Genomic DNA, 15640 nt, shown 5'->3' with positions numbered 1-15640 from the left:
ATTTCACTCCTATGTATTTACTATAATTGTTTCTTTTCCTTCCTTTTCATTTCTTTTTGTATTAGTTCATGAGTTTATGAACCTGAACTACAAATCATCTATGAGTTACCTTCCTGACTGTAGTTTTGTAACATTCTGCTTTATCTTCCCCACTGATGCCAAAAAGACTTCCTAATATAATATCTCTGAAAAAGGCCTTTGGTGATCATAAATTGTTTTTCAGCCTCTCCTCCATCCCATCCCCAGCTTCTAACCACTGTTTCCTTCACTCTAGCTTTTAGGAATAACTTAACAGATAATAATACAATATGTCATTTCATACCTCTATATTCTTAATCATGCTTTTCTCTCTCCCTAAATGTTCTTCACTCCACCTGTATCTGACAATAAATAGTACTCTTTCAAGTCCTAAATGAAGGGTCAAATTCCCACAAAGTTTTCCCTTCTCTGCACACAGAACTGACCACTCTATTTTGGCTATGTCCACTGAATTCTATGGATATTTTTATCATGGCTCTCATATTTATGTTTATCTGTCTACCTCAACTAAGTAGCTCCTGAAAGATGGACTGGACTCCTTTATCATTGTACCTCAGGTTCGCAACACAAAATAAAAATACTTTCAATATTTGTTAAAGATAAGAATAAGTGATTGAAAATCAAGATTGTTTGAGTTCAAAGACTAGAATTTCTCCTACATCATGTATATATAAATATATTATGTCTACTGAATACTTACATAATGCCCAACATGTTTTTAAGCAATTTACATTTTATTTTACATTCACAATTCCTTATGAAGATAGCATTATTTTAGTGTTCATTCTACAGACCATTTAACTACCTCTGAGGTGTTAATCATCTAGGGTTGTACAAACAGTAAATGACCCAGAGTCTAACTTCAGAGACCCTGGATTTAACTGTCATGTATGCTTTTATAATAAAAGTGAATCTGGGAAAAGTTATAAATGAATGACACCAGAATGCAGGTGTAAGGGTTTTACTCTTTTGAAACCTTTTATCAAGGAGTTAATGGTGTCAAATCAGAAACCAACAAGATCACTCCCACCTTTCTTCCTTTTCTAATCTTCTTCCATGTTATTGCTCCCTACCCCTCAACATCTACATTATACAATGATATTTGTATAGCATTATAATGGACTCTGTGAAGGAAAAAATCAGTTTTAAAAAATAAGTATATCTTTGTCAATTTGCAAACTGCTTAATTCAAGCCCGACAATCTTAAACTGACTTGTCTCCCCTGCAATTCCGAGTGTAAAAAGGTACAGTGCCAAAAGATAAACATTATTTCAAGTGTAAGAAGAAAAGTTTTAAAAAATTTTTCTCTTAGCTCATCTTGATATCGAAGGTTTTTTTTTTTCCCTTAATTCTGTGTTGTAACTTATTTATGTATGTAGGATTTATGGGAGCAAGCGTTTTGGGCTAAAAAAAAAAAAAAGTGCCTTGTTATTTTCTTCAAACACCCAAAGAAAAATTGATAAGAACCAGAGGTAAGCATATAAAAGTATATCTGCAGAAACACCTTTCTGAATTAAAAATAAAGAAAAAAGGCAGGCAAATGAAGGAAAAACTACAAAACAAATTAACTCCAGGAGGCTGATGCCTGATCTAGAGAAGGATGGCAAGAGTATTTATGTTTGACCAGAAGACGATTTCACAGCATCTTGAAATATCAAGGGCACATGCCACTTGCATGTTTTAAGAGAAAGCTTTTTATAAAGGCCAACATATTCATTTATATATGAAAGTTTGATGTTTTGTGTGGGATTCAGATAGGCTACTTCTTAGAGAAAAACAGTTAACATAAAGTACACTAAATCTTTCTTGCCAAAGTTATTCTTTCTATTTATTTCTTGTCATTAATATCTAACCCTCACTATATCAAGAAAACAGTCATCATTATTTGTCATCTGGGTCCAGTGGACCTGCTAAAAAATAACTTTTTGTCATTTAATAAATAATTCATTGAGGTAAAAATAGAGAGTGGAAAACAGCTATGTCAGAAATTTTAAAATAAATTTAAGCATTACAAACTTTCTTGTAACAAATAAATTTTGTTATTTTGGCACATAAACATCATAAAAGATGAAAAATATGTCACACCCCTCTTTGCAAAAATAAACTACTACTCCAGGTTCTTGCTGCAAAGCATTGCCCAAGGAGGTCTTCCCTATTTAATGACTAGCTGAATGAAATTACCATATTTCCCTTTGTTCTTGGAAATATATTGCTCACTTAACAGATTCTAGAAAATTCAGCTAGATACATTCATCTGAAGACTCACTGCCTCATTGTCTCAGATTCCTCTTACATGACCTATTTTATATCCATGATCCATTTCACCATCATTAGTAGTACTGCTATCTGTCCCTTTGGAGTTATCTTCCGATTCATGTAATAATTATTAAACATCTTTCTCCATCAGCTTTCTTCTCTGATGCCATTAAAAATAGAAAATGAAAAATTCTGAATTCTCAATTGTGTTGAATAAAAGCTAAAAGCAGATATAGAGATAGTATCTCCAGCCTTCTCTTATACCTTCTTAAAAGATGATGCAATATTTTGGGTAACAGGTTAGTAAAAGTGAAAGATAGTAATTCTTTCACTATTATTCTATCCTTCTAACAGAACCACAGCCTAGGTAAACTTTTCCTTAAAAGGCTAGGGTAAATATTTTAGGCTTAGAAGTTATATGGTCTCCACTGCAACTACTCAGTTTTGCCATGGAGGAAAAATCAGCCATGGACAGTGTATAAATTTAATGTAGTTGTGTTCCAAAACAAGTGTACTTACAAAAAGTGTGGGAGGCGCAATAAGGCTTGAGACGAGAACCAAACCGGCCCTGACTTGTGCCTCCTTTAAAGTCCGAATAACCTAACAAAAGGTTTAGGACAGGAAAAGTTGAGTAGCACTGAGAAAGGGTCTGTGCTATGTGTTGTGCGCTCGCCTAAGTGACTTCCCACAGGCTTGCTAAACAAATGAGAACAATTCAGTTGGGGTCAAAAGTTCATTGCTAGTCCTTGCTGTCCTAGTACAGCCCATAAATTACTTTCAGGTTTTCTGTATTTGTACTGGCATCAGCCATTTGGCGTCATGAGGAACTCGTGGTTGTTTAACTAGACACAGATGTAATATCACTATATATATGGCCTTAAGGCTTTGAATAAACTTAGCACTGTTGGACATCCTCCTCAGTGCTCCTCCTGCTCCCATCTCTTTGCTTCTCGAGTTCTTTTCTTCATCCTCTTACCCTCACGTTCCTGGTCGATTTGTGGCGCTGGATGCGACAAAAAAGAAACAATGACCTTGTTTTTGTCCCTGGTTTATATACCTTTGAGTGACTAGATGATTTCATCATTCTTCTGTTTTCTTATTAATCTTGCCTTTTAAACATAATTGATCATTATTGATGAAACAGTTCTTCTAGTGATGAAATAGAAAATTCATATATAGAAAAAGTAAGATCACCAAGATCCTATAATGTAGCTTAGATTTAAAGATATGTCTACTGAATTCAAATTCAAATAATTAAATTTTCACTTCGTTCTTTGAGGAGTCCTCAGAAAAATACATAAGCTTTGGAATACAAATTTTACTAGTAGTTGGTGATACTCAAAAATAAAGTTTAATTCTAAAACTTGGTATAGTAGTAGATTATCATGCGGTATTAGATATTAAGGATGTTTTATGTACGTGTCATTGTGCTAAATCCCAGTGATGGTACACTTATTTATGTTTATATTTTTCTATAAAATACAAGATCTAGGCACCTAGAACAAATATAAACCACACAAGTCAGGAAATGAGAAAAATGAGGGCTATGTTAAGGATGTACTCACAATTGACAAAAATTTAATAGCAGTGAGGACTGGCAAAAAAAAGGGGGGGGTGGAAAAAGTAGATATTAGTGTTAATAAAGAGTGAAAATTGGTAAAGTTAGGGTAAAATAATGGAAAAATGATGCTTTAGGACATATTTTAAAAGTGATGCTAGAAGGTTAACTAATAGTCTCTGAGAATGGGGACAAATCAAGGGTCAAAATTCCTTTGAGAATTGAAAAATTGAAAAGCAGTTTCAGATAAATGGAAGAAAAGAAGAGGTAATACCATATGAGGTTAAGTCCAGAAAGGAAAACTAATCTGTGAAAGATTCAGAGATACCCTCACATTACTGCCTAAATTTGTTCTTATGCTTACATTTACCAAGATTTTCACAAGAAAATTAATCTCTCACTTGGTGGGAATTGCCAGATGCCTGTCTGTGGGTACACAAGAAGTAAAAGCATCCCACCCACCAATTTAACAGCTTGACTTAAGAAAATATGAGACAGCTCTTGATGGGAGAAGACAAACAAAAACAAACCTAATGGACATTCATCAAATTAGACAAGAAGTATGTTCAATTAATTACATGAAAACTTCTTTATAACTTGAATGCAAGGAACGATAGAAAATACAAGAAACATTGAAAGAAATTTAATTTTGCACTGAAGAATTTAAAACCAATTTGGTGAAAATCTCTAATACTTTTTAGGCAGTAAAAACTTTGATATGAAGATTTAATTCTTAAAAATTTCTCAAAATACATTTCTAAATTAAGTTTAAGTCTCTCTGTGGAATGTATGCCTTGCTAATCTGAAAAATGTTCCTTTTGAAGCTAAAGCTTTAAAATTTTTTTAAATTAAAAATTAAAATTAAAAATTTAAAGAGTACATCATGTAAAAGTGTGGAGCTTCATTTTATTAATAATTAATATCAATATTCTAGCACTTTATGGATAAGCAGAGTGCTTAAGCTATATCATATGTCTTTGGCCATTGGTAAATGCTACATTGGCAGTAAGATTTTTATGTGATACATATTAATGTCAACTCTAAAAGCAGTTTTACAAAATGCATTATAGGAAGTAGTCATTACTGATGGTTTTGCAATACTAAAGTAAATATTGGAGACATTGGGCAACAGAGTGAAAATTAGGAGTCAGAAGCTCGACATCCTAGTTCTGCCACCAATTAGTTGGACAATTCATTTAACATCTCTGGCCTTTGTTTCTTTATCAGACCTGAACTTATTATTTTAGTTTCCTCCTCTTTCTATTAGACAGGTTAAGTAAAAAAAAAAAAAAAAAAAAGCCATGGATTTTTCTCAGTGAATCCTTTGTTCAGCTGTTCCTGGTTTACTCTGACGTGTACTAGCAAATGAAAGTCTTGTTTTACCAACCAGGACAGGTCCAACCAGCAGTTTCCATGTCATGATAAAAACCTTGAAGATTAGGGGCACCTAGGTGGTTCAGTTGCTTAAGCATCTGCCTTTGGCTCAGGTCATGATCCTGGGGTCCTGGGATTGATCCCTAAATCAGGCTCCCTGCTCAGCAGAGGAGTCTTCCTTTCCCTCTGCTTCTCCCCTCAGCTTGTCCTCTCTCTCACTCACTCTCTCAAATAAATAAATAAATCTTAAAAAAAGAAAGAAAGAAAGAAAAAACGTTGAGGATTACTTTCTAAAAATTATAGTGCTTGGCAAAACTAGAATTAGCAAGATCAAGCTCTCCTAAAGTACATGGTTTAACAGGAGAGGAAAAGGAATCAATATTACTGTCATCAAATATGTTTAAAAATGAACATAATAGAAGTTCCAAAAGGCATTTGTATCCAAAAGAAACCTGAGTTGTTGGCATTGTAACTTACTCTAGTAGAGGGTTTTCTTCAGAATCATCTTCATTTTCAAGCAACATTGCTGCAGCAAGCATCTTGCCTGATCTACTAAGAAAAATCTTTACCATAATTAAGGTTTTCATTAGAGAAATTGCATGTCTTTAAAAATATTTTTATTAGAATGAGATTGAATGTCTTTGAACTTATGTACATCATTGTTTTATTTTCAAATTAAAAGAGACTACATAGACACGACAAGTAAATGCAACATGTAATCCTGGATTGGCTCCAGGGGAAAAAAATGTTAGAAAAATACGTTATTAAAACATTTGGCAATATTTTAATATGGATTGTATATTAGATGATAGTGTTAGTTAATTCCTAAACTACTCAAAATTCTAAATTTGATCATCGTATTGTGATGATATAAGAGAATGAACGTCTTTTGTCCAAATATAAGATAAACATATACTATGTACACTCTTTCACGTACAGAGGGTCCAGCAACAATACATATATATGGCTTACAACCTATATATGAATATGAAATGTATGAAGTGGCTTATAACCTACAAGGCATTGTGATAAATACTTTTAAAATGCTTTTTAGAACATATTTCTATACATACAAATATATGGAAATAATTCCAGAGAGCCTCTGGAGCCCTTCTGTAGATCAAATTCATTCTGAGCAAATGATACATAGAAAGAGCAACTGTTTAAAAAAGACTATGGATGCTGAGTACTAAAATTTTCATTTGTATACTAAAGTACTTACTAACTATAGTTAGCTCAGGATTACAGTGTCTCTCTCTTTAGAAGATGATAAGCCAGGGTTGTCATAAATGCCAAAATCAACTCAGTCACCTTGATTTCACAGTTTAGTAGGGCAGATTAAAATCGTAAATTTATTTTAGACATTGCAATTTTAGCATGACACCCTTATCTAATATCAAACTGTGGCATCTCAGTATCTCATGCAAGGCATGATAATCAGTTTTTAAATGCAAATCCTGAAAAATAGATTTCAGCAAAGAATGAATTTGAAACTCCAAGCTGGCCATGCCTGAGGGGACATGTGAGTGTTTACTGTTGAGTTATGACACACATAAATTTTTCTTAGCAAACTACTGACAAGAAAGCATAATACTACATAGCTTATTTCTGACATAAATCATGGTCCAATGAAAGTAAGAAGACCATATGGCTAAATGGTGCCTCCCTCTCTGACTTACTATTCACTTATTTTTTAAATACTTGGGTAAGTAAAGAAAAACAAGGGAAATTTAAATGAATATTTTAAAGTAGAAGTGAATTTCATAGGCGTCAAGTAATTACAGAAATTAAAATTTCCAACTAAAAATGAACATCTACAAATAACCCCTTCAGATATTTGGGAAGATAATTACAACACCCAGTTGATAGTCAGTAGATGAGTAATTTTCCTAACCCTAAAAGTGCTTCAAGATGTCCTGGGTGGTAGAACAGATTGTTTTGTAATAAGAAAACCCTCAGTCACCCAGTTGAGGAGCTAACATTTCAACTTTAGAGGCCGATATATAAGAATTTACTTGACCCTTAACTTAAAGAAAACTATTTTCTCAGATTCTTCAATTCATGGAAATTCAGGTTTTTAAAAGAAACATTCAGAAAACATGAGTCCTGCTGTTTTTACAAATGGGAATTCACCTTCTTGCCCAAAGTCACCTGATAAATTAGTGGCAGAAATAGGACAGCAACCAAAGTCTTTTGGCTCCCAGGTCTATTCCTGATGCACTCTGCTATCTCATTTTTCCATTTTATGTGAACACAAAAAATGTGGGACTGTTAAAAAAATAGTTGTTTTATGGATTTTCAGTCTTCAGTAAAAACCACTAGATAATAATTTAAAAGGTATTCCTCTTTGAAAGAACAGATCTGTCAGTGTGTATATTACAACTGAATGGGAATGAAATAATCAAAGATAATTAAAATTTCACATTAAATTCCTTATACTTACCTTAATTTGTACGCTAAATATTTTAAGCCTATAAGATGTATATATTCTTTGAAGATCAATTACTTATGAATCCCCAATACTTGCTTTGTATTGAAAAAATGGTTTAGATAATTGACAGTATCTATTTTATTTTATCTCATTTTTATTCCAAAGGCTTAAATACCTTGAGCCCTATTAATTTCAATAGAACTAAGGAGTTCCTTCTAACTTCTTTTTGTGGCATAGCATTGATTTAACATAAAGACTTTCAGTACATTTCAATAAGTAAGGCAGTCTAGTAAAACAAAATAAGTAGAAGAGAGATAACAAGGTCATGATGAACATCTAAGCAAAATTTCAACATCATGATAGTGTTCCTATCATGAGAGTAAATATGATAAAATATTAACAGGAAATCTAAACCTAGCCAAGGTCCTGATTATTTGAATTTCAATTAATATGATGATCTGCTTGTATATATTTTGAAGCAAATTTTATTGATGACTTTTCATAAATATACTGAGGATTTCAGTTCCAACTCTCACAACATAAGGAGGATTTAAGGCACCAAGAAATAATCTCTTATTCTTTTACGTCAAAATTTTAAAAAAGGTTCTCATGTCAATTTTACCAGAACAAATTATATGGGAGCCAACTACCATGAAAAACACTTGTCTACTATCAAGCCCTTTAACTCCTTGCTACTCAAAGTGTTTGATGAACAAGCATCATCAAAGTATGTTAGAAATGCAGAAACCCGGCCCACTCGAGACCTAAAGAACTATAATCTGCATTTTAAAAGACTATCTGAATGTTTTATATGCACATTAAGGTTTGAGAAGCATTGTTTTAAATTTGATTTGCGGAAGGTGTGAGCTAGAAGTGAGTGGAAGCAATTCTATTTACATCTGTATTTTCTTCCCTAACTAAATATAACACAGTAGTATGTATTATATACTATTTTTAGATACTTTGTGAAGACGTACATATTCATTGTCATGTTTAAATCTTACAACAAACCTACTGATGAGAACTGTCACTGCATTAGGAAAACAGATTTACAAAAGTTAAGTAGACAGGGCAAGGTCACACAGATAGTAATTGGTAGGAGGCAGTTTGACTCAAGAGCTTGTACACTTAATCATTATATTTTATGGCTTATCATATGGCTATTACTTTCATTACTTATGGCTGTTACTATCACTTCTTTCATTAAAATGCTTCAGAGATACTAATGCTGTGTGTTTTCTAAAATGTATTCCAAATTCAAAGAATTAGCAACCAAGAAATCACTTATCAACCTTTTATAGATAATTTAGAAGTTTTAGCCTAAAGCACAAAAGGTACTGCCCCCCATATATGTCAATTTATGTCAAAATATGATACCAGTTTTTTGAATGGAGAACATATAAATTATGCAAACACTCCAGTGGGGGGAAAAATTCTGCCTTATGTATATATATATATATATATATATATATATATATATATATAAAATTATCATTATGAATCTTAAATAGACTAGGCTGTCAAAATCCTTTGTATCTGCCAATTTGTCATTTTTAAGGTGATAAAATATATAATCAAAAAACTTGGATAGGAGGGCACCTGGGTGACTCAATCAGTTAAGCATTTTCCTTCAGCTCAGTTCATGGTCCCAGGGACCAGGAATCCAGGCTCACATTGCGTCAGGCTCCCTGCTCAATGGGGATTCTGCTTCTCCTTCTCAGTCTACCACTCCACCCCCCCACCCCCCACCCCCACTTGTGCTGTCTCTCATGTTCACTCCCTCTCTTAAATACATAAAATCCTTTAAAAAAGAAAGAAAGGAAGAAAATTTGGATGGGTACAACTACTGGTTAATTGCTCATACTCCAAATAAGTGTAACTGGTACTTAACCCTCTAATCATAAAAATATGCAGAGAGATAATAAGAATGAATTATAAAACTCATTAAGAGTATTCTGACAATAAATATTAGAAAATACTTATTTGTATCTGCCTGGAAATATGTATGTCTATGTTTTTCTTTATTCTGTGAAAGAAATTATAGGATGAGATTTGTTTTTTTATTTTTCTTTCTTTATTTGCAGCTATTTTTTGATAAATTATTAAAAACAAGAGGCTACTCTATTTCATGGGTGGTGGCAGGGACCAAAAAGCTAGCAAAAAGTGAAGGAAATACTGTAGTGTTTTCATTATAATATATTCTAGTCCATAACTAATATTAAAAGAGCTGACATTAACTGAATGCTTGCTTACATGTAAGGCACTGTCACATGAGGATTTTTTACAGCATCATTTCATCTTAACCATGAAACAGAGACTAGATTTACTCAGATGAAGAATAGGGAACTGTTAAATATTGGATCTAGGATTTAAACTCAAGTAGACAGGATCTAGTCCCACATTCAAGCTGCATAATTTTAGGAAAAGCTTCCTTTATGTCCTAGTATATTTAACATATTTCACATTTCCTCCTTCTCTATTAGAGAATGTACGTATAAATTTCTCTTTGCATTATTTTCGAGATGTAAATGATGATCTATTTATGATCACACTGACTTAATGGACTTATAAATGAGATAAACGCCTTAGGTTCATGGGATCAGTATACGTGAATTATGTCTTTAGTGCCTAGTTCTTCATTAAAAATAAATAAATAAATAAAAGAAAAACTATATTGTAATTTGTTGCCTTGCACCATCTAGTGGATTTAAACGACAAGCGCGGCAGTACTATAAATGACTACAAGTCAATCATATAAGCCAAATTTTCAAACGTATCCGGAGAAATGTTCCTAAAATCGTATTTTGGATCATACCACAAATGTGCGCGGCATTATTCGTCATTTTCATAAGGAAATCAATTATGTGTGCCGAATTCATTAGCGAATGTTTTAACTTACAAGTAAAACAACAAAAAAATAGCATCCTTGCATTCTTTTACTTTAGAGATAATCAAAGTCAGCTCCGTTTAGTTCTTTCCAATCGTTTTCATAAATTGCGAGAACTCCCAGGAAGCTGCGCGGAAGGCTAAGCCCCGGGAGTCTGCGCGGAGCCACTGCGCAGGCGTTTTGAGGAGCGGAAGTTGGGAGGCGGGGCCAGGCCCGGACCTGGGAGCGGAAGAGGCCGGGGTTGCTGGCTGAGGCGCGGAGACCGTTTGGCGGCGAGTCCCAGGCCAGTCCGAGCTCAAAGTCCCAGTCCCCGGGAGACGCCAGAAGAAACTGAAGGACTTGGGGTCCCGGAGCAGTCGCCGCTGGCTTCTGCTGCCGTTCCGCCTCTGCACCGCGGACGCCTCCGCCCCCGCCGCCTGAGGACGCGGCCCTGACAGGCCTCTAGGCCTAGGCGCGGCCCGAGGAGCCCGACGAGTTGCTGCTGGTGCTGCTGTGAGTAATACGAGCGCCCTCTCCACAGTCGTTTACAAATTAAAATGGAGGAAATTTCGTTGGCTAACCTGGATACTAACAAGCTAGAGGCCATCGCTCAGGAGATATACGTAGACCTAATAGAGGATTCTTGTTTGGGCTTCTGCTTTGAGGTGCACCGGGCAGTCAAGTGTGGCTACTTCTACCTGGAGTTCGCAGAAACTGGTAGCGTGAAGGATTTTGGCATTCAGCCAGTGGAAGATAAAGGAGCATGCCGCCTCCCGCTTTGCTCCCTTCCTGGAGAATCCGGGAATGGGCCTGATCAGCAGCTGCAACGCTCACCCCCAGAATTCCAGTAGCTGCAACATGAGAGAATCAGAGAGTGACCAGGACAATGACATAGACCGGTCCTGTGGTTTGGAGAAGTTAGGTATCTAAATAGAAAAAGAAAAGAAAACAAAAAAGAAAAAAAAAAAAAAAAGGAAAGAAAAAGAAAAAAGAAAGAAATCAAACAAAAGTCCCACTTTCCATTGAACATCCTAGCCTTTAAACACCCAAAGTGGAGAATTTAGGAATTCGGATCCTTTTATAAGTATGTTACCTGGAATCAGCTTTGAAACCCTGGGCAGGAGGAGCTGTGCATCCTGTGCTCCGTGCCATGCAGGTTGATCTCTACACCAGGAAGTGCGCAAGATCCCTGTACTTGTCCCCAGTGCACAGGTGGGCAGCTGTGTGCCCAGTGTATAAATCCTTTGGTTCCTCAGCCTTTCTCTCTGCCTGATGTCAAGGGCTTTCTGGATAACTGACAGTTTGGACAAAGCTGATGGTCAGGCCTTAATCATTGGGCCTCCGTGGGACTGCTCCTCTGATCTCTGAGCCTCTGATTTGGACTTCTCCAAGACAGATGAAAGTCAGGTATGAGATCTGGATATTAACAGTTCCAATTTGGGAGAACCAAGAAAAAGAATTACGACTGAATCTGGTAGGGGAAGCTCTGTGATCTTGCCTCCAACAAGAAGAAAAGGTCAAAGCTACCAGTTTCCCAAAGGTCCAGCATGTACAGTGACTTGAACGGACTTGGGGACAAGGGCTAACCTTTTGCTGAACAGAGCCCTTTGTCTTGCACCCCACGCGGTGGCATAGGCTTATTAAATGGACAACTTGGTTATCCAGGCAGGCTGAGGATTTAGTTATGATCCCTTGAGGAGGTAGCAGGGGCTTCTGCAACTATGCACGATCTCTTAAACTGCAAGATTCATATCTGGATATATTATGCTGTGAATAGCAGTTTGGTGGGGCAGTCATTTTCTTACTCTTGAGTTACTAGCTACCTAGCCAGTCCATGTGTCTGACTTGGTCATTATGCCAGGTCGCTACCTGCCTCCTATGCCAGGGGTAGGCCTGAATTATAGAAAAGCATAATGGCTGGGCAGGAGACTGGTTGAAAGCTGAGCCCAGAGGGGACCTCTTTCAGCTGCCCTCAGTGTTAATGGGTTAGTACTAGGAGCCAAGGAGCAAGCCTGGGTCGTCTCATTTGACTGCAGTATCCTATTGAATGCCCCTGTTCTTGGTTTGGGCAGTCAAAGCTCTGTTATGGTAAACATCTAGACTGTCACCACCTCTGCCCCTCAAGAGGGGCAGCCCCTTTCATTCAGTCTCTTTTGGATATTCTTGACAGCAAGAGCTGTCTTTCCGTTGTCAAAAAAGTCAGGAATGGGATAGGCAAGGATGGGAAATGTGAGCCACATATCAAAACTACCCTCCACTTTACTCCCTGATTGAGGGTTTATGAAGTGTAGAGGGGTGAGAACCCCAAAGTGAGCGGGAACGGTGCTGCTTTATTTGAAATGTTTTCTTACCTCATTCTGTGCCCCAGTACGGGTCCCAGCCTCATCCGTCTGGCTTGGCCCCATGTTCCTACTGTCCCCTGCTCCACTGCCTATTTGGTGCAGCTCATGACCCCAGGTGCTGCCTACTACCCTGCTTTCACACTGACCAGTTTCAGTTCATCTCTCTTGATGCTCCTGCTTCTTAAGCCTGCCCAGTTTCCCTGTCCTTGGCTTCTTTCAAGTTTTTCTTGGGTTGTCGTTCTTTTCCCCCTCGTTCTTTTACGAGATCCAGAGAAGAATTTTCTGGTGGATTCCTCTGTTAGGATTAAGATGGGAAGAGAACATAATTTTTTGTGTATGAAAGGCAGTGTCACGCCTAAGCATTTTCCTATAGGGACTGCCTTGCTAGATGCCTTCCTGCTGTGTCTTATTTCATAAGGAGTTACATCTTCCCATCTCCACTTGGATACTGCCTCTTAGGACCTAAGCAGACCAGTAAAGGCTGACTAATGTAGTGGGTCCTGATCTATTTTCTCTAACCCTTGCTGTGCATGTATCCTTCCTTATCCCAGAAGGAACTCTTTGGACTGTATGGGCTGATTTGTGTTACATATAGACATTAAGGGAACCATAGTGATAAGGCCTCAAGACTGTCTATTTGCATTTTACCTAGAATTGTCCTGGTCAGGGTTGAGGTATAGTTACAGATTGGTCTTCAAGAACTGCACTGACTTTTTAGAAAGTTAAAGCTTGGTAAGAGCTAAAACAACATTGGGTTATCTGCCCTTGACTTTATAGACATCTCCTTCTGAGGGGATGCAGAGGGAAAGGAGGGTTTAAGTGAAACTCTGGCCTGCTGCCAAATAATGTCCTGGAAGCAGGCTGAAGGTAAGGTCATGGTCCACTCTTCCTTCAGAGAGGGAGCTCTGATTATGGCATTATTGTTTCCTTTCTGGCCATTCTCTTGGTTAGAGGAGGAAGAAGTGGAAAGTAATTTTGAAAAATCGCTGGTTCATATTACCTCCCTCTTGGTTATTGTTTTTCTTTTTTGCCCTCCCATTATTAGGGCAGTAGCCCTAGGCCTGTCCTGCATGGGTGTGAGGTGGGCTAGGTCCAACAGGTACCCTGAGGGGACAGTCTAACTCCTTTCTTTTCTGGGGAGTGAATGCTCCCTATCATGTAGTTGACAGTGGTTAGGAACTCTCCCTTTCCCTACCTATCTTCCCTCTAACAGCAGAATTCCTATCCTTCCTTCCTCAATTAAGTATATTGATCACCTGTAATTCTATTATGTATCTGAGTGTGTGTGCGTGTATAGGGGGAAGGGGTTCTTGACAAATTTTTGTGGTTTGTGGCTTTTTCTTCCATATTTAGTTCCCACCACCGCATGTCCAGGGGCCATTGCCTGGCATTATCGCATGCTGGGATCATTGGGGAAGTGTAGTGAAGCTCACCACTGTCCTTTGTTTTGGAGATTATTATTTTTGCATAAGTAGTCCATCCTATACAGATTGCTAACTAACTGTGTATTCCCCTTGCCCCTATGGCTGCTGGTGTAAATAAACTGCATCTCCCCATTGGTAAACAGTACTAATAAAGTTTTAAAAAATGACTTTATTTAGACTCTGTATGTTCATCTTTTAAGATTGTAAGTGTTTTTCAGGTATTGACATAGTAAAATAAATTTTGAATTGCTGTTGAATCATAGTCACTTTCTCCTGAATGGGAGTTTTATCAAAGTAGAGGAACTTTTGTCCAACTTTATTTCTCCATTTAGTCTACAAATTTAGCTTTCTGCAGCATCCAGTGAAAAATAAAATAGGTGGTAAAATAACTGTAATCCAAGCCTGTTGCTAAGTCCATTATAAAAGCTATTTCTATTTAAGTGGAACTCAAGATACTATATACATTTTACCACTTTTTCAGGCTAATATCGTTGCTCTCAAAAAACAAATGATTCAAACAAAAAAAAAATGAATGGTTCAGAGCAGAAAATGAGTTGACCTTTCTAAAAGTCATTTTTTCCCAATACTTTTCATTTTTCTTTTACTCCAACTCTTTTTAGAGCTTTCAGTTTGTCTTAGAGTAATTCTGAGAAATTTTTATTTGAATTCCTAATCCAGAGCTGGAGAACTTATCTTAGAAATTGTATGTGCTGTTTAGTGCTGTTCATAGTCACTTATTTGCTAAATGTTCTAGTTTAAAGAAATAGACCCAAATTAGAAGTAATATTTAGATGAATAAAAATTATCATAGAAATGGGGCCATCAGAAAAAACATCTCAATACAATAAATACTTAAGGGATGTTACAGACCTGTACAGTGGTATTGAGCGATTGAACATTTAAATGCCACTGCAGCAAATACTTTTGTATGCTATTTTGTATGTTTAGATTTGAATTAATGTATTTGGTGTTAATCTAGTTTTCTGAAATGAGTTATTTGCAAGATCTCAGTGCTTTACCAGATCCATCTGAGTGCAGGAATTTTAAGATTCTTTTCATGTTTTCAAACTAATGATCTTCATATTTAAAAAGAAAAAATCATGTACCTGTCAACTCTCTGGATACTACATTTTAACTACAGCATGTAGCATGAGGTCAGGAAGCTAATTGTTACTTGATGTTGAGGAAGATAAAGACCCCAAAAATAAAGTATGCTCTGTAGTTAAAGATTCCAGAAGAGCTTTCTTCGCACACGGTAATAATAGAATAAGGCCTTCCACTGGGACCTATCTGAGGTACTTTAAAGTGTTCCTATAATTTTTTAAAAAGTATTTTATAAAGTGAAAAGAA

The 15640-nt window shown here is 36.4% G+C and overlaps 1 protein-coding gene across 1 annotated transcript; it reads left to right on the top strand.

Moving 5' to 3' along the window:
* The first annotated feature begins 10733 nt into the window (after positions 1–10733).
* On the top strand, positions 10734–14462 carry ATXN7L3B (ataxin 7 like 3B). The gene has a single exon (XM_032347009.1). The coding sequence runs from the start codon at positions 11082–11084 to the stop codon at positions 11373–11375; it is 294 nt and encodes a 97-aa protein (XP_032202900.1). The 5' UTR covers positions 10734–11081; the 3' UTR covers positions 11376–14462.
* The last annotated feature ends 1178 nt before the right edge of the window (positions 14463–15640 follow it).

The sequence above is a fragment of the Mustela erminea genome, chromosome 6, assembly GCF_009829155.1.
Source record: "Mustela erminea isolate mMusErm1 chromosome 6, mMusErm1.Pri, whole genome shotgun sequence".
NCBI lineage: Eukaryota > Metazoa > Chordata > Mammalia > Carnivora > Mustelidae > Mustela > Mustela erminea.
This window is presented reverse-complemented; position numbering and strand designations above follow the sequence as displayed.